The sequence below is a fragment of the Grus americana genome, chromosome 3 (assembly GCF_028858705.1).
Source record: "Grus americana isolate bGruAme1 chromosome 3, bGruAme1.mat, whole genome shotgun sequence".
Taxonomy (NCBI): Eukaryota; Metazoa; Chordata; class Aves; order Gruiformes; family Gruidae; genus Grus; species Grus americana.
Genome location: NC_072854.1, coordinates 55,205,400 through 55,225,238, shown reverse-complemented (window position 1 = coordinate 55,225,238; position 19,839 = coordinate 55,205,400). Strand labels below are relative to the sequence as shown.

The following is a 19,839-nucleotide window of genomic DNA, read 5'->3' as shown; positions in this document are numbered from 1 at the left end:
AAGCAAAGGTGAAAAGAACTTGTGATGAAAGAGACCTTAACTGCCTATGCTCTTAATGCTTCACTGAACTTTTGGGCTTGTGTTAATAACTGGAAGTTCAGGTTTACATTTTAGTACAAGATAATGAAAAAAAAAAAAATCAGGCCTTAAAACTTGTATAAGGTTCTAAACCTTCCTATAGATCTTGGAAGGTTTAGAACTAAGACACACGGGAATGAGGGCTTTAAATGGTCTTTTAATTACTGCTTTTCCTATCTGTAGAACAATAATAAAAGTTTTGGGGTTGAGGGAAAGACTGTATTGGCAACTTGCAAAAGGACAGCTTAAGAAAGTTAAGTTGGAGAGACACCCAGTATACATCTTTTCTACCCAAAGCTGTGTTTAGATTATTTGTTTATTGTGGAAAATAGTGTCAGAACCAGACTGATTTCATTGGAGGGAACAGGGAGGTAATGTACACAGGACAGGACGCTGTCTGATGAACATCTCCCTCTTTCTCCACACAAGAACACCTATGGTATACATATATCTTTTTGATGGGAATTACTTTACCTATTTGAAACAATATCAGCTTTTAAAGAGCCAAAAAAGCTGCTCCCAGGGAATCCACCCCCTGCTCAGCAGTAAGACTACGGTCCTCTTCCCCAGGGAGACTCCAGGGGACTCAGTCAGTGCTGAGCACCTGCTTCATACACACAATCGCAGCTGACCTGACGCCAAGGTATACTAATCACTTCATTCTCCAAATTAGCTATCTACTAGTACAAAAAAACACACATAAGTGTCTCTTTGCTTTTATACTTCAGGAAAAAAAGTAGTTGCATTGGAAAATTATGAAAAAGATGTTAGAATCATTTATACTCAAGAAATAACTTCCAGCATTTTAAGTTTCTTGGCTGTAGTGGCTTGTTTCAGGTTCGTGTTGCCATCTTTATCTGCCAAATTTTTTTATAGGCCCTCATAACAGGGAAAGTATAAGCCAGGCAGGTAAAAACTGAAATAGAACTGGAAGCCTGTATGTCTGGTTTATGTTCTGTGGTATTAGATATTCATATACCAGCAAAAGGCCAAATGACTGAAATAAACCATTGTAATTGCAAAATTTAGCTCTACTTCACCATTCAGATTGTAGGTACAGAAATATTTGCAGCAGAAATACCAAAATTTGCCTGAATTAAATACGAATGGAGATGCCTGTGTGTTAGCGCACCAGAAGAAACTGACGAGATCAAGTGTTAAAACAATAACATATAGCACTAGATAACCGAGTACATGGGGAACAGCAACCAGACTCGTAAACACAGAGGGATGTGTTGCCGCCAGGATGCAGGTCTTCTCATCTAGATGTAAGCAAGATAATGGCGACAAGGCTACATTACATGCGTCACTCCTGCCCCGTCACCCAACCAGAAGTCAAATTACAGCTAGAAAGATAACCAAAACAAGGAAATAATGGCAACAGACAGTAACTGTGCCTAAGATTAACAGAAGACAAGATAAGCAAGGTTCAGAGGTGAAAGCTCATCCCATGGTTAACTGTTGAGTCCAAAGAGACACGTCGAGTCTGTCCAGAAATGAGTTTTCTCTCCTGTGAGGTGTTGAGGACTTGGAAGCTGAAGTCCTAGCTCTTGGTGTTGCTCATGACTGATCTTGGATGGCTTGTGAGTACCTGAGTGTGAATGAGCGCAATCCATGAAACACTGAGCATGACTGGTGGCAGTTGTTGCTTAAAGTACCTCCTTCTCTTTCCATAAGGTCTTACACAGACTTCTCTTACATTACTTTTCTACAAGATTTCAGTTGATAGAGGATTGTTCTATTTGAAATGAAAGAAGTGACTAGCTTCCTTGCACTAAGGAAACCTTTAAAAAGAACCCCAGAAGAACACCCACTTGCCTGATGCCAACTGAATACACACCACTTCGGCGATAAACAGTGAAGAGCCTCTGCTGCTGGAGACACTTGTGCTAATTACTTTTCCCCCTCCTTATCTGCAGTAGAAGCAAAAAAGAAGTGGAATTGATCTCTTGAGTGCTGTGCCCAAAGAACAACCTTTAAGGAGAAACTACTTTAATTAAACCAAGAGGAGCAGCAGCATTTCTTCAGGACAAAACTGCACATCCATTGAAAAGAGTGGCGGCTTCAGGACTGCAGAGTTTACACTAATTAAGAACAGAGATGAGCAGCTCTAGTGAGAAGAGACTGAGTAAGGCTTAAGCCACACTGTCACCCACAAAATTATGTCAGAGGGACCAGCAGACAGTTTAGTCTGGACAGAGAAGACTGACCTTGAGAGGAAGATTTGGGAGTCATTAGCATTCACCTGGCAGATGGAAAGCAACCAAGGGATTAAATTCTCCAAGACTTAGAGGAGAGCTGGAGGGGGCATAGTTAAGAGCATTCAGAGGATAAGTTGTAAAGCTGAGAAGAGACAAACCAGAAGAATGACAAATTTCTAGATCTCAGGAGAACATGCAGTTGCCAAAGAGACTTGCTGGGTGATGTCAAGGTGATTGCCACTTAAATGGGGAGAGAAAGTGCAAGATCAGAGATGTGTTCACAAAGATCTTCCCAAGGTCTGGGCAGGAGCCATCCTGAAGCTTCAGCAACATCTGGCAGCCGGGCAGAAGGCAAGGGGATTAGCTACTGCCCAACCAGCGTTTGCACAACACACCTCCAGAAAAGGTCAACATTTGCAGCTGTTTGTTATTAAATAGCTTTCTGTAGGTGTTCCATGTGTACGGATGCCTGAAGGCATCTTCAGGGGATGGAGTCGGGCGGGTGACATCTAAAATAAGAAAGCCCATTTAAAGAGAAACATCAGTTGACAGATCAAGAGAGGAATACATTTCAAGAATAATCTGTCTATGAATATTTGCAGCAGATCTCTTTTCTGCTTAAATGCATAATGTATTTGGTTACTCCTATTTTAAATACAATACATAGAACAACACACAATCATTGGAGAAACAGGTATAAATGTGGAAACCTCTGTAAGAGCAATTCAGCACTTATGGCATTAGTTTTAAATACAACAGCATGTTTAAGTTTTAAGAGCTATGCCAGATAAAATTGGGAAAAGGACAAATGTATTTCAAATACTTATTCCTTTTATAATTTCCAATTTTGTCCTTTAAGGGCTTTTAAAAGTTTAAGACTATTAAATATATCCCAAGCAGAGATGTAAATATACAGAAAAGTTGGATATTAAATCATGGCAGTGTCTGTAATTCATCATGATGGCAAGACCCAGAAACAAGACTTGGCCCTGCCATCTCTCAGACATTAGCACTCATCACTCGTCTCAGTACGAAGGCCAAATGGGCATGGTACAAGTGTCGCCCACAAGATACAGGGAGCAACACTGTGCATACAGAGCTCTGCTGTATACGAGCTTTTATATATAGGTCTGCAAGCACAATAGAAGCATTCAGGTCCAGTTATACCAAGTTTCTCCATGTGACACGTTGTTGTGGTTTAACCCCAGCCTGTAACCAAGCACCACACAGCTGCTTGCTCACCCCTTTCCCCACAGTGGGATGGGGAGGAGAATGGAAAAAAATCATGGGATGAGATAAAGACAGTTTAATAGGATAACAAAGGAAGAGAATATTAACAGTAATAACAACAACAACAATAGTAATAATAATAATAATAATAATGATATGCAAAACAAGTGATGCAGAAATGCAATTGCTCACCACATGTGGAAGGGAAAAAGAACAATCCAATGCCCAGTCTGTTTCCAAGCAGCGATCCCACCTCGCGGCCAGCTTCCCCAGTTCTATCCAGAGCATGACGTTCTATGGCAGGGAATATCCCTCTGGCCAAGCTGGGCCAGCTGTCCTGGCTGTGCTTTCCCAGCTCCTTGTGCACCTGGCAGGGCGTGGGAAGCTGAAAAGCCCTTGACTTGGTGTAGGCACTACAACCACCTAGCAACAACTAAAACCATCAGTGTGTTATCAACATTATTCTCATCCTAAATCCAAGCCACGGCACCACACTGGCTACTAGAAAGAAAATTAACTCTATCCTGGCTGAAACCAGGACATAAGTCAAAGTCTTAGACTTCACAGGAAACAAAGAAAATATTCTTTCTTTTGAAGTGCTACTGGATAGCACAAATATCTACAGTATGCAAATAAGCATCACCTGCTATATTCTCAGCAGGCTGAAAAGTATTTTTGCTGGTATGTAGGTAATATAAATACAAACATTTGTATGTTAAATTGATAAAATGAAAAGCACCTTTGCATATGCAAATGCCAAGTAACTGACTGCAGTTGGGTCACCAACTGTAAGTGAAGGCCCCTACAGAAAGGTTTGTTCTGTGGGGCTGTGGATAAATGCCATTGCCTCAGGAGTAACGCAGCTCCCATGGAAGATGTGCTTTCATCCCCAGCAGGTGCTGTTGCAATCTGGGGATAGTTCTGTGCAGACAGCTTCCATTTTGGGATTAATCCTTCCGCACTCATCAAAGGATGGTGTGACCGACTAGTTCGTTTTCTGCGTATCACATCTTTCATTTCATGGAAGTCAGGATGCCCAAGCATTTTAGCGCTGTTATTTTTTCAAAATGCATTAGTGAGAGTTACAGACTGAAACAGTTCTTGGTTAGCAGTTATAAGCTTCTGTTCAGTGTGCTCTCATATATGCTGCTTCACTCTTTTTTCTTTATTCTCTTTATTGAATCTATGTATCAAAATGGACCCCTTAAGCTCTGTTATGAAAGACTCCAGCACATCGCTAGGTCTGGGGAGAGGAAAAGCCCACAGCAATTGTGGCTTTACTACTTTATGAACCCAGAGTTACAGAGGTGAAACCGTCACACGAGAAGTCCACAGTTTTTCTCCCTTTATTTCTCTCCGCTTATCTTTTCTCCTTCCTGCAGAACATGCAGTGAAAGAAGTGACACCTTTTTTTTCCTAAGTCTGTTTCAAGCCAAGTACAAAGCAAGCAGGAGAGGAAACGTTGAACGTAAGATCTGGGAGTTGCTTTTGTCCAGAAATGTTGATATAACAAGATTGAGTTATTTTATAAGTCTTAAAATTCTTCCAAACAAAATATTTTGAAATAACAAACAGAAAGTGCCTGGTACTTCTCATTACATTAAAGTGTCAGTGGCAAACTCCAGGCACTTCTCTTGCGAAGCCTTAAATACACTTACTAATTGCCATTCAGCTTTTGCAAAGAGCAGTCAGAAGACAGCCAGTATCAACACTGTAAAATACAGAAAAACAAACTAGGGTGGGTTATTTTCCCTCTGCTCAGACATACTGACCATCTCTCACATTCACAGAGATATCATTTCCCCAGAATACGAATGTTCAACACAGCAACAATTTTCCCTTGTGATTCATATTTTTAAAAGTCAGTTTGGGGTGGGGGCCATTGGTATGAAAAAAAACCCCCAACCCTCCACAAGCAAGGCAACATGAATATCTTGTCTGACAACAAGAACAAAGTCCCTTTCCATATTAGCATTGTTGTTTGAGGAAATTTTCTTCTGTCTTGAATATCTGGGAGGAGTTGTTCGTTAGCTTTCACAGTGTTTTGTTTTGGGTACACGCAGATCCAACACAAACAGTGCAAGATACAGCTTCTAAAGGGGACCACCTACAAACACAGCTCTTTTTTATTCCCCCCGTGATTTCAGAGGGAGGTATGCAGGTGGGAGCCCCCAGACAAAGCACTGCTGTGTGGGAAGGCAGGCGATACCAGAGCACCATTAGAAGTTGGTGGGAACAGCTTAGAGTACAAGTCTCTACTTTCTAGTGTTAGTGCAAGTTAACAGAAATGACATTGCGGTGTGGAGAAGACCTGTTGCTTTATAAAAACAAGAGAAAAATCACAGATGGCTACCTGCAGCAAAGGGCAGATGCTCCTCTCAAGAAGATGAGGGCAGACCATGTTTCCCTACACCAGCTGCTGGTCAGGAGAGAGCTAGAGACTTGGATTTTGCAGTGTTTGGGTAGCAGGCAGGGTGATGAACACCTCTCCCACCCCTCTCCAGCCTCCTAAATATCTCCCCAGGCCGTAGCCCCTTCGCCTCCAGTCTTTTTCTCCTTTAAAATTCATATTCATTCTCCAACACTTTTCCATCCCAAGAGACTACCTCTCTCTCTGCCCATAATCACTACATTTCTCTCTTCCCCACTGCCCTGTCTTTCCCTTTCACAACTGCGAACCTTCTCCCTCACCATCACAGGAGGCTGCAGGAGTCTGGACCTGGCCTTGAATGCCTACCATGTGAGCAAGGTGCAGGACTGAATTTCATGTGACTGAAAGTCACTTGAGTTGCCAAAGCCTTTTTTTGGGCTTTGTCTCTGCATTTTGCTCTAAGTCTCAAACACTGATGTGGAAAAGGTGTCTTGGTGTCATGTGTGGGCAAAACTTGGAAAACTTGTGGGCAAAACATATTTTGCCAGACTTCTTTTTTTTATACCTGTAGCTCATCCTCCACCATCTACTCCTCAATTTCAAAGTCAGAGACAGATTTAGCAAGTAAGAGTTTTCACCTTCTCTTTAAGTCAAATGGCAGACAAAAGCACATTTTCTCAGACTTGGTTTTTTTGAATCTCTTATGACTGGTTGCATACTATATTGGTATGCCATTGGCTGAATATCATATAGTAGAATTGTGCTGGGGGAAAATTTTATTTTCTTTTGTTGTTGGGTTTTTTTTAGTATTTCCAGTTGCAATGGAGTAGGGCTGGATTCTGACATTCATACAGATACTGAAAGAAGCTCCTGTTCAAATATTCTGTGACCATTTGCCCCCATGGTGAGGCCAGAAGCCCATTTTGCTGGACTACACAAGCAACAAAGCAGTAAGATATTTGTCTGAGAGGTCAGCAAGCAGGCAGAGGACCCACACAACAGGGGCAGCCTGGGAGGGAGAGGGAGGACTGCTAAGGGACTTGAAGATGTGAACAAATTCATTTAGGTCACAGATTCAGAAGGTAGTGTGACAAACTTAGAGCAAAATGGCAGAGAGGATGAGCTGAGCAGTTGCCATGTGGAGACTGGTGGATGGTGACTGGGGAAAAAGACCGTCAGGCAAATTGGGTAACAGAACACGGGTACTAGGGAGCTAGGTGGTGTCCTCTTCTTTTCTTCCAACACATAGCTGTTTCACTTAAAAACCCTGTTTCCTTTTGTTGTATGTTGTATTAAAGCTCAAGACTAAAATAAAGACTAAAATTTTGAGGTTTTTCAAATGCTTTGCTGGCCAGTGCAGCCCACTTGCACTTTAGCAGTATGCCCTGCCACAGGAGGTGGTGTGCTCCGAGGATGCAATGTCAAAGCAGGTCCTGCAGCGCTAACGTTCTTCATCAACCTGGTTGTTAAACGAATCCTGCTAAATGGAGGCTGAAGTATGGAAGATCTGAACTGTAACAGTTTTAAATGAATAAAGTTGTCATCCTGTTTAGTGGGTACTCTGTCTTTAATTAAAAGGTAGGCTCACAGAGGAAGTATGGGGACATAAAGACGTATGAAATCCACGCCAGTGGTTGCATACATGTGTGACCTATTTAGCATCTGAAAATCTGTTTAATGCCACAAACTACATTAGATAATGCAAGCCAAAGCTCACAGGGAGTCATGTGAAGAGACTGTTCAGATTATTGTTGTGATTAGTCCATTCCCTTCCCCCTTCTCACTTAGGATTTTCATTTAGGCAAGTAGTCATTTTAAGAATATGCAAACATTGATTGCTAGTTTGCTATGGATCTGGCAAAAAGCCAGGCTTCTGTGATGCTGGCCACTATAGGCAGTGTGAAGGTAAATATGCATAATGTTGATCCGTGGGCTTGCAGGCATTCTGCACCTGTAAAAACCCAAGCCTACCAACTATCAGAGTCACTGTTCTGTAGGCAAAGTGTCTCTAAGCGTTGTACTCGAATCTCTGAGCATTTTCAGTGCTCAATGATCATATAAACTCAGCATATGTTCATTATGTATCTCTGCTTTGGTAAGGTCTTGAATAAAAAAATTCCTTTATTTATCCATGGTAAAGCCAATACTTTGCTCTTGACAAGCATGTACATATTTCACATGGGAAGGAGGGGAAAATTTCATGCTGAGAGCTTTGCAGTTACATTAAAATCGGATGAGCCCACTGCTATCAAGACGTAGGGAATAAAATGCAATAGTTAGTATAAATAATGTATTTGGCAGTAGTGAATTAATAATGCATTATTAAGATCAGGGTAACACTAGGCAATTGCCTGAGGGCAATGTACATAATCAGGAGTCACAAAGAAGTCAACTATAGCTCAAGGTTATAAATTAGAATCTAAGTAGAATAAAATCAGATTCACTCAGTCTCAATTTGCAAATATTTGTATAGAATATAGGATTGACAATATCTGTATTTGTTAAAGAGATTTTGCAACATTAGACTATCCATACGGTTGGACTCGATTGGGCACCATGGTCTAGTGGAGGGTGTCCCTGCCCATGGCAGGGGGATTAGAATTAGATGATCTTTGAGGTCCCTTCCAACCCAAACCATTCTGTGATTCTATGATTCTATGATCTTAAAGGTCTTTTCCAACCTAAATGATTCTATGATTCTAAATGATTCTATAAAGGTGCAAATTCTGATCTCATGAATACCAGAGGAACTCAGTGCATCATTTTCAATTAAAAATGGAACTTCTAGGATAAGAAAAAAAATGCCCCCAAATAATAGCAAATTTATGCTTTTACAACAGAAAGGACTGCACAGAGTGCTGACTTTCCACTTTGAGCTTCATGATTTACTTTGAGCCAAATTTTTTTCCTCTGTGTGGTTGCTGTACAGTAGCAGTGGTAGTGGAGGCTGCTCCTTGCCGAGGGAGATGCCAGTGAGAGGCAGCACAGCGGTTCCTCCCCGCATCCAGCAGAGTGACCTCATGGGACCATGAGCCACCCATGGTGTTTTCCAAGGCTATGGGGGCTGCTCCATGCCACCCAGCCAGCAACATGGCCTGAAGAAACATTGTGGGCCTTTTACTGAGACTGAAATACCAATTGCAATGCAAGTTACAATGTCTGAGGGTTACAACTGGCTTTTTCTGGTCAATTCGTAGGGTTTTGTTTCATGTTGGTGGCTCTCAGCCAGTCTGTGACTAATCACTGACTAGTGATCCCAGCCCTATAGAATGAGCATCCTCCATATAGCAGGGGTTTTTATTAATAAGTACCACAGTGCCTGACCCTGCACTTTAAGTTGCAGGAGGAGGATGACATGGCCAATGCTTTTACCCCACTGTCATCGTCACTGCTGTGTTGTTCACATGGGTACCCACTTCACAATTACCATGGGAACAGGTCTATGGCTGCACAAGCAGAAGTGTTCCCTTTTGCAAAGGTTTGGCATATCTTTTGTCTTAAATTGTGGAGCAGACTTAACAAAAGAGCATTTATAACTGTAAAAAGTATTGCTTCCTTATTTGTATGCATATTGCTGTTACGCATTCAGCTTTGGATTTGCAATATTTTAGAGACCTAGTTCTAAATAAATAAAGGAAAACAAAGGGGGACTGGTAAGTTTAAGCTGATTGAGTATCCTTCAGTGTTGAAACATGTTTGATTGAAGGACAGAAAGATCCATTAATGCCTATTTATGATCTATTTTTAGAGTAATTCCAAGCAATTACAACTCATATGACTCAAGAACCCAGGCTGAATTCTAGCCAGACAATAAAAGGAGATTTTTGTAATGCCAGAGAGACTCTTGAGCAGATTTGGAGGAAAATACAAATCAACTTGATAACTTAGGAAACATTCACACTGGAAAATCAGGCATAAGCCAGCACATCGGTGCAGCACTGCTGGCTTTGGAACGTCTGGGGCTCCATGCAGTTACGGTGCAGGGACAGGCTGGAAATGAGCTCACTGGTCTCCATTCCCTTTTTTACTCTCAGCAATGAAGTATGTGAGAAATACTGATGCAAAGTTTCCTGCAGAGACATCAGGCAAAGAGAGATGGACAGATGCGTATGTTGACGAACACTTTTAGAGGTCAATGCATGTCCACAAAATCCCTTGCTCTCACACTCTTGGGATCATCCTTTCCTTTCTTCCCTTGTGAACTTTAAACAAGCCAGTGCCTCCTTTTCTTTCTTTCCCCAATTCTGCTCCTCCTGACACTGATTTTTGTCTCCATCCTTTCTTTTCCTGTTTCAGGACTCTCCAGGGAGGGCTGGGCAAGGCAGCTGCAGACACTCAGTAACCTCTGCCAGAGAAGCCCTTCAACATCATGCACGTGCACTGCTCCAGATTAATTCTAGTGTGATTAATCATTTCAGGAAGGCAGTGGGGGAGTGGTTTTGTGTCCAAATGAGGGCACTGAATATCAGGATACCTGAGGTAGCCATAGGGGAATGGCAGGTTAAGATAGAAGGTGCACAGGAGACCCCTCATCCTTCTGGAGCAGCACCTGGGGGCCAGGCAAGATACCTGAGGGTGCCTAATGGCAGCTATGCTTAGACACAGAGTCACAGATTCACAGAGTGGTAGGGGTTGGAAGGGACCTCTAGAGATCATCTAGTCCAACCCCCCTGCTAGAGCAGGATCACCCAGAGCAGGTTGCACAGGATGGTGTCCAGGTGGGTTTTGAATATCTCCAGAGAAGGAGACACCTTGGAAGGAGTTGTAGATTAACCACCTCACAAGGGAAAGAAGTCCTCAGCACAGCAAAACATTATGCCCTGCAGTCAAGGTTTATATTTTAGGAAAATCATTTTAGGCTAAGAAAGCAGAAAGGAAACAGGCAAGGAAACTAATAACCCTGCTTTCATAAAGCATTTATTTTTTTTATTTGAAAACATTATACAGGCATTACATTGCCACAGCCAGTCCATATAGGAGCATGCAAATATCAAAATGGAGAAAGGTTTGTTCAGCTTTTCGATGCAGGACTTGGGGTTGGGATTTTGTTTGTTTGGTTTTGGTTTTGGTTTGTATTTTCATCTGCGGTGTCAAGATTAGTGTGCTTTATTATGGCATTTAACAATAAAATCCTACCCATGGGGTAAAATTTATATTTGTAGCTAGCTCAGGAATACTAAATGGTTTTAAAAAAAAAGGAAAGAAAACAATACTACACGCTTGTCAAAATGTTAATAGCACAAGTTAGCAATCTCTACACTATACATTGAAACTTCTTCTTATGACACAGTGGTGCAAAATTTTCAATTGCTTGGTCTATCATTGTGTGTTTTGAAAGTTTATAGCTGGAACAAAGACAAGGTCTGTCTCCCAGTGAAGGTTTTCATCCAGTAGCAGAAAATTACATCAGTCTTGCTAAGGGCTGCTCAGGGCCGGCAGTATAACAGCGTTTCAGTTTGTTCAGGCAAGGAGCTATACAGAGCTAGAGACGTCCTACGCAACATGGAGAGTAGCTGCCGGTTAGATAGCTGAACCTTTGCTGGTGCGTACTGAGGTCTCGAACTGCAGAAAACAAGCAGGTAGAAGTAATGTTTTCCTTTTTACTAGACCTCAGTTTTTCAGTCAACACAGTTACTTGTAAAGCTATACTACTGTTTTCCTTGGAGGTCCACCCAGCGCTAGCACACTGGTGCTAATCCAGGTATCCACCTTGTTTAACGGGAGACACAGTGAAGCAGCCTCACTTTGTACATCAAACTCCTCCTGTGCAGGTAACACAGGGGATGGTGGCTGGGCCTAGGGCGTACACCGAAACAGTCATAACTTATTTCCATACAACACAGCCTTTTAAAACAGCCTATAAAAATTGCTTCGGATGGCACCTCTCAGCCACCCATGGATCGTAAACCCTTGTAAGTAGAAACCCCCAGCCCAGTGACCCGGCCGGGAGATGCCACCTGCCCAGCTGTTTCTGAGAAGACTCTAACAAACATCTACAAGTTAGTGTCAGAAAAATGAGGAGGGGGAGGTGGAAGTACTACGAACATTTGGCTTAAAAATAAATACTAATAATGAAATTAACTGAAACAATTATGCAAGAGGAAGGAATTGTAAACATGAAACAAACACACACACACGCAATCCTCAAGGTTCTCAGACCAACACGGGGACTAATGTTCAGAGAAAGGTATTTAATTGGTATAAAAGGTAGCAAAAAAGACTTGAGATGACAGGTACCCACCAGTGTGCCTCTGTGTACCTGAGGGAGCCATGGTGGTTGTAACCAGAGCCCCTGCTCCTGGGCAAGGTACGAAACCCACCTCAAGTCGAAGCCCTCCCAGGGCTTGACCCGAGGATGCTTGCTGGCCTCTGTGCATGAGAGCTTCACCTGACCATGCACTTCCTACCTGGACTTCCACCCCGCACACCTTACCCTGAAGTATCAGGTAATCTTTCGTGTAGGGTGGGGTTTTTTTTTAATTTTATTGAATCCCATAGGATTTAGACTCTCTGTAATATCTCCAGAATATGGACTCTGTTTCTCTGTGGGAATCTTTTCTTTTTTTTTTTAATCCTCAATGGCTTAAGAGAAAAAGCTTGGAAACATGAGTGCTAAAAAAATTAAACAAACAGAAGGCAGGGGAAAAAAATCATACGTTTGTTATGAGTTTAAAACCAAGCCATCTTAGTGGAAGGCTTTGGGCCAGTTTTGGGCATGGTTTGGCAATACTGCAGACCCTTCCCTCAGCTGCAGCAGGATCGTGGCAGACAGCCTCAACATGGTGGGACAGAAATCGCCTCTCCTCCTCCTCCACACCAAGAATAAGATACAACATACTTTTGCTGTTTAATAGCATTTTGGCATTTGCCACTTCATATATATTATGCATACATACTTCTCCCAGTCTGCTTTAGGGAAGTCCCTTCTATATTAAAGCAGAACAGGACTATAAAAGATGAATGTTACCTCAGCAGAAATTCATCCTGCTTGGTTGAACTGTGTGGCCTTTTGAAAATCCAGGGTGTAGACTTTTTTTTTTCTTATTTAAATAGAAATAGGCAAGTTGTATTTTTCAGACATGAAGCCCTACATTTTCACTTGAGACAGACTTCTTCAGCAGAATAACATTCAAATCAAATTCATATTCTATGCCCACAAGCAAAATATTCATCAATCCTGCTGTAAACTCCATTTTCAAACACAATGAATGCATACACACTTTTACAGCACTATTGTGTACTTCTTAATCTCCTTCTTTCTGAAGATCCTGAAGCATTTTAAAATAATGTGGTCCCATGGCACCCCTGTGAGGTAGGTAAAATATCATTATTCCCATATATACAGATTGGGAAACTCAGCCACACAGAAGGTAAGTCATGCCCAAGATCATGCAGAGATAGTGCAGATCTGTGAATAAAGCCAAGCCTTCCTGGATCCCTCTCCTATCTGCTGAATGTAAGACCATCTGTCCTTCCTTAATTTTGAATTAAAAATGGATGATGGATTTTGAAATAATGATTTCCTTTTATTGGGCTCTCAGAAGAGCAAACATACAGGCAGCAATGTTTTTTTTCATGGTGGTGACTAAGATTTTCCCCATTCTGATAAGGCTCCTGGAGCAGAAGTACAGTTGAGGAGCACAACCATACCATTTTCACATGTCCCCAGGAATGTAAGAAAACTGCTGAATTCTTCTGCTAGTTTTGTAGTTAATAAAAAATAATTGGCTGCACCCTGCCAGTATGAATGCCTTCATGCTACTGCAGCAACATTAGCAGATGGTCCAGTCTTTCTGCTCATGAATTCCTCACTTACTCTTCCTGATTTTTACAATTTGTGGGTTTTGGTGAAAAACTGACACATTTCTAAATCACTATTGTTAGAATAATGAACCACAGGAGACTAAGCAAACTGGAACAGCAGAAGGCGCCCTGGATGCACTGGGTATCTAAAATAAGTGCTCTGATCCACATGCTATGTCATCTTACCATGGAGAGGTACAACACATAGGAAACTAGAAAATGTGGTTTTCTTTTTACAGATTAAAATTTAAAAAGTGAGAAATCCACGTTAAGTCACGACTACAGAGAAACTAACTCCCTGTCACCTGATGCAGAACCTCAGCTGCTAGGAAATCTGCCATGGATCATAGAGAGGTCAATGCTTGAGTACTTCACTTCTGCAAATATAGAAAGGCTAAAATGCTCGCCTTATACCTATTCCTAGAATAGAGACGGAAATTGTAAGTTGTCCCTCCTCTGGATTCATGGAACAGATTACCTAGAAAGGGCAACTAGACAGATGGCACAGATGAATTCATTGTCTTTCCCTCGCCAAATCCAAGGTTCAAGCAAAAATGTGTCAGGGTATCACTACCATCTATTTTGTGCAAACAAACAAATCTTAAGAGAGAAATTAACAGTGACTGCACAAGTGTATTTGCTGTAAAAAGGCGGCTTTTCCACAACTGGTGTGGCTTAGGCATAATATCGCTCAGTGGGTGCAAAAACACCCTTCTATGAATACCTTTTTGTAATTTCAGCTTATATATTGAATATCTTTCACAGGTAGTTTGACATTAACTGATTGATACACAGCAGTTTGTATTGCAAACATGCTGCTCATATTGTAAATGAGGGACTGGCATCTCCTTGCAATGAACACCCTGGAACAAATAATTTGTATTTTTATGAGCTTTCCTTATTTGCTACCTTGCAGCTCACTGGTGTAACTGCACCTGGTAAATACCTTTCTCTATGTACAATACAGAGATAATGGATATACGAGCTCCACTGAATCATCAGTAGGTGATCAACAGCCCTGGGTTTAAGCAACTCTAACGTGAGGCTCCTCTTCTGTCTCCTGCCCCAGGCTGGTGTATGTTACTGAAGGCTCCAGCTGGCTGGTGGCTGGCAGGTCTACAACAGGTCCTGAAGGGTTTCGAAACTGCTTGTACACCCGAGGATCCTGGGCTACGTAGGTGGAAGTGGAGGAGTAGAGCACCAGCCCAACAAGGATAGTGAAGAATGACAACAAGTAAAGTCCTGAAAACTAAGCAGAAATAAGAGTAGAGTCATTAGACACAGAACCGGTTATCCTGAGCTCATGAAGATTCATAGATCCTTGTTTTGGCATGCACCACACAGAACAAGCGTCCTGTCACTGGAATGTTGACATTTTATGGGAATGTCTCTGAAAGTTGATTTGCTCCCATCAGCTCCCCTGTCTTCCATAACTAACAGCTAACCATTGCTTTCCCATGGCCCAGGCATATTAAGTATTGGTCAGGTGGGACTTGGGAAAGCTGGCTTGTGGTCATAGATCCAAAACTGATTTTGTCGTGCTTTTAGACAAGCCAACTACTTCTCTGAGTCCATGTTTCTCTAGCTCTGGTGTGGGGTCCCATCATCTACTGTTGTCTGACAGGTGGTGTACAAATCTGAAGTTAATTAGAGCTAAACCACATGTCTGTGAAGTGTAACATGCTATTGGTAATATAAAAATATCATTAAATCAACATTTAAATAAGCATTTAAACCATATATACCTTACAAAAATATGTATTTTAATAAAGGCACTTAAAAAGCCCACCTGCAGCTTCTCTTGCTTGTAAACAGAAAGCAGATGCTAGAAGATTTAATGTGAGTTTGGACAGGAGGAACTTCAGCTGTGAAATATGCTCTAGGTCGACCTCAAGAGGTTTGAAAGTACCTAGGGAGGGCAGTTAACTGAAAGCTCAAGTACACGTATTTTGGCACACTAGATCACAGGTCAGCCTGAGTTTTCTGACATATCCAGACTCAGTGTGCCTGGACTGAAAATACAACACAAATAACCTCTTTGGCAATACTTTAGTCCTTGCAGGTAAAAGCAAAGGCAGGGATTCAAAAGCACAGACCATTAGATATTAGCTTTAGATGCTGGCTTCCTGCTATGGGGGACACAAAAATGGCTTTAAGTCCATATGACTTGTCTTCTGATCCTAGACTACAAATTATTTCTTCTTGCATGCTGTGCATGAGAAGCCATGAAGGACAAATTGCATAGCCAACTTGTTGGTGGGGATATAGAACTGATTCGTACTCAGTGGGACTTTAAAAAGTGTGCCTGTATTCTTCAACTGTCAGGGATTTCTACTTGAACACCAACAAATAGCTGCAATCTTATCAGCTGCTTCATGAGGTACTTCACTATTTTACATAAAGATGTGGGCAAGTCTGTTTTTTAATCCTAACTGACTATGCTTTGATGGATGCACAATTTGTTTCCTCTGGATCACTTTAGCATGGCACAAAATGGATAGATTGGACTATATTATCTTGGAAGCTTTTTAGCAATTCTGCTTTTTATATTTAAAGAAATAATAATTGTGGAGAGAACAAATTTTATGCAAGCTAACTTTGCAGTGATGTTAATTTGCTGCCATTTAATAAAGCTACAAAACCTGTGTCCAACTACCCGCCTGAGGAAGAATTTGGCTTTTTTACAGAATCCACAGTATCTTTGAAAGCTTTGGACATCTAACCCATGGTGATATATTTGTATGTGTTTTTGTTTCCCACAGCTAGTATGCACATTTTAGAGGGAAAGCACCATAACGGGGAAAGTTTAAAGTGTGTCAGAAGGATTAAAGGGTAGAGTTCTGCTTTTCATCAGCTGTTAATTGCTTTTTTCCAGGAACGTCACCAGGTCTTCACGTGTCACCTGGCAGTATGATTTGATGCAATCATCCAGCTGTCCCACCAGCCACAAAGACGGTGTTGAGCCTCACCCTGCATCCGCTGAAGGATTCCTCCTGTGTGACACAGTTCTGAAAGGACTGTTTGGGCTTAGATCTCCCCCATGTGGCAATCAAACCCAAGTCAATAAACTCAAAGCATTTTTCAAATGATATTTCCTCCCCATTTTCAGTTCATTTTTGCTCCTAGCACTTCCCTCCACCCCCACCCCCCACCCTCCCTTTCCTCTTTGCATGTGAACTTGGGTACCACTTGGCAGCAGTGGACTTGACTAAGCTAAAGCAAAACTCAGGAGCCAAATGCATCTAGTTTCCCAAACTGGGAACTAGTTCCCTAGTTTCCCACTGTCCTTCCTTCCTACCTTGTGCCTGAATTTCTCACCCCAGACAGCCAGCTGGCTTGCTCCACTGTATAACCAGAGTGCCAGCCAGATTTGTGATTGCCTTGTGTCCTGCTGTGAGGAATCTGTGGGGCTCGCAGCAGCTAAATGTGTGCTTTTTCTTGCTCTAGGAGCTGCCCAGCCAAAACCAATTCACTTTTGCTTTAGTTTGTGGCTCCAGCGCTACCATATTCCTGTCCTCCTGGCCATACCGCTCGTTCCTCTCTCAGGGGCTTCCTGCCAGTGGGCTCTTTCGCCCGATAATATTCTCTCCATGGCAGTGTGTCCCCCAGTGGCAGCTCTCCAGTCTGGGAGAAAGGGTTTGGACAAAGCAGGGGGAAATCTAAACAAAGGCCTGCGAATCATTTGTCTTTGGTATCTGTGCACAGCTACTGCAGAGACCTGGATCCTGACAGCCCTATAACAATTCCATCTTTACTTTCTTAGAATCAAGTTAAGGTTCAGGCTGAATTGTTTTCTGTAGCAGCTCTCTGCAGCACTGAAGTAGAAGGGTTGTTAGTAAGATTAATATACGAATATATACTGTAGGTATATGAGAAATCTCTGAGTTTTGTCAATACTCTATCAGATCGACCCAAACCCCCTTGAAATCAATGCGTATTTTCCTTCTAGTAAAACGGCAGTGAATCCAGCAGTGTGATGGGAGGATGCAGACTTAGTTCATCAAATAAAAAAATTGTTGCTTACTGTACTGTGTTCCTTAGACTCTAGCTGAAATATTTGTATTTATTGAACATAGGGTTTCCAAGCACATTCTACTGCTATGTCTACATGTAAGTTTTTGAAGGGTTTTTTTTATCTTGACCTGCAAACCTCATCTGCTGAGATTCACTATTAATAGACAGCCAAAAAGACACATTCAAAACCAGCAGAAAGAGCTATTCCTAAGAAATTAAGTGATAGAAGATCATTTTTCATTGCTACCCTCTACACAACTGCAGTACCAAACTGCAGGCTCTCAGAAAGTGTGTAATTCCTCTCTTTGGCTAAAAAGCTACTTGAGAATGATATTGTGCTTCATTATTCTGACTTATCTCTCACTTTCTGCAGAAACATATTTCCTCTAAGAAAAAGTATTTTTAAAATATCCAGATTTGTATGTCTCTCCAAATCCTTCTTCCCTCCGTGCTAAACAGGATAACAGTAAGCTGTTCAATGAGTAACACGGTCAGAAATTGTTTAGCTCAGATTAGCCAATGGGTGTCACACACCCTAGAGTAAGCAACCAGGAAAATAACTCATGTTTCTATATCATTAAATAATTTCATTATAGATTTTGAATATAGACATGTAGGTACATGTGTATACAAGCACTGTTTCGAAAGGGCAGGCAATGGCCTCCATTGCCCTCAGCAGGGAGAGCCAAAAGGACTGTTGTGGTTTAACCTGGCAGGCAGCTAAGACGACGACACAGCCGTTCACTCACTCCCCCCACCCAGTGGGATGGGGGACATAACCAAAAAAAGGTTAAACTCATGGGTTGAGAAAAAGACAGTTTAACAGGACAGAAAAGGAAGAGAATAATAGTAGTAGTAGTAGTAGTAGTAGTCGTCGTAGTAGTAGTGATGATGATGATGATGATGATAAAAGAATATATAAAACAAGTGATGCACAGCACAACTGCTCACCAACCACTGACTGATGCCCAGCTAGTTTCCGAGCTGCAGTGCTCCTTGGCCAGCTTCCCCCAGCTTATATATGCCATATGGTATGGCATACCCCTTTGGCCAGTTTGGGTCAGCTGTCCTGGCTGTGCCCCCTCCCAGCTTCTTGTGCACCTCCTGCAGAAGGCTCATGCCTCCTCGCTGGCAGGGCCCAGGAAGCTGAAAAGTCCTTGACTTGGTTGTAAACACTGCTCAGCAACAACTAAAACATCAGTGTGTTATCAACATTCTTCTCATCCTAAATCCCAAACACAGCACTATACCAGCTGCTAGGAAGAATATTAACTCTATCCCAGCTGAAACCAGGGTAATCATGCAGTTTATTGAGACATCGGATGACTTTGTGATTAAATCAATGATTTAACACTCTTGAGTCATGAAATTGATTTTCAGCCTACGAATTTCTTTTGTGAATCAAAATTATTTTAGATGACTCTCAGTTTCTTATGCATTTAAAAGAGACAGTAACACTTGGTTACTGAATAAAGACAGTTTTGCAAAATAAAAATAGGAAATAGGGATATCATCCTCTCAAGAGAAGGCAGAGACCTCCTTTGCAGAGAAAAACTGTCTTAGTTACAATAACTTTTCAGATTTCATCACTGACATGAAAGGCCTCTGCCAAAACTTACTGAGTAGTCAAATCAAATAGTTAAATCAGCCCTACAGCCCATGGCTGCTCCGCTCTGACATCTGTGTCTATAAATGCTTTCCCAACCAGAAGTATTCAATATGGAACATACAATGATATTTACAAACATTAAAAGACTGGGAAAATGTAAAAAACATGTCTTCTCTAGACATTATTTAGTACCTGCATTGAAAATAGCTTACACTAAACTACCATTAATTTTCAGTGTGTAAAAAGCACATTTTAGGTGCCTGTCAATTTGAAGGTAAACATACAAAGCAAAACCTAGCCAAATGTAACAAGATAACATGTATAACAAGATTTGCTCAGCCTATCAAAACCCGCATTGATTCTGTGTGAGTGATGTTTCTGGTATTTATCTAAGAGATGTTCCTTAGGGACTCGGTACTTGAATGCATTCTCCCAGCAAGGCTTAGCAGAAGAGTTAATGGTTTCTGATGGCCTAACTGCAGGAGCAGGGGTCTCGCTCCTTGCTCCAATATGTGCTACTGCCATATGAACCT

The 19,839-nt window shown here is 41.7% G+C and overlaps 1 protein-coding gene across 1 annotated transcript in view; it reads right to left on the bottom strand.

Annotated features, from left to right (window-relative positions):
• Window positions 1-10,530: 10,530 nt before the first annotated feature.
• Window positions 10,531-19,839, bottom strand: part of SLC35F1 (solute carrier family 35 member F1) — a 262,370-nt gene continuing 253,061 nt past the window's right edge. The window contains exon 8 of the mRNA XM_054819545.1: window positions 10,531-14,932. Within this exon, the coding sequence (XP_054675520.1) occupies window positions 14,708-14,932 (225 nt within the window). The 3' untranslated portion in view covers window positions 10,531-14,707. The remainder of the gene's footprint in view (window positions 14,933-19,839) is intronic.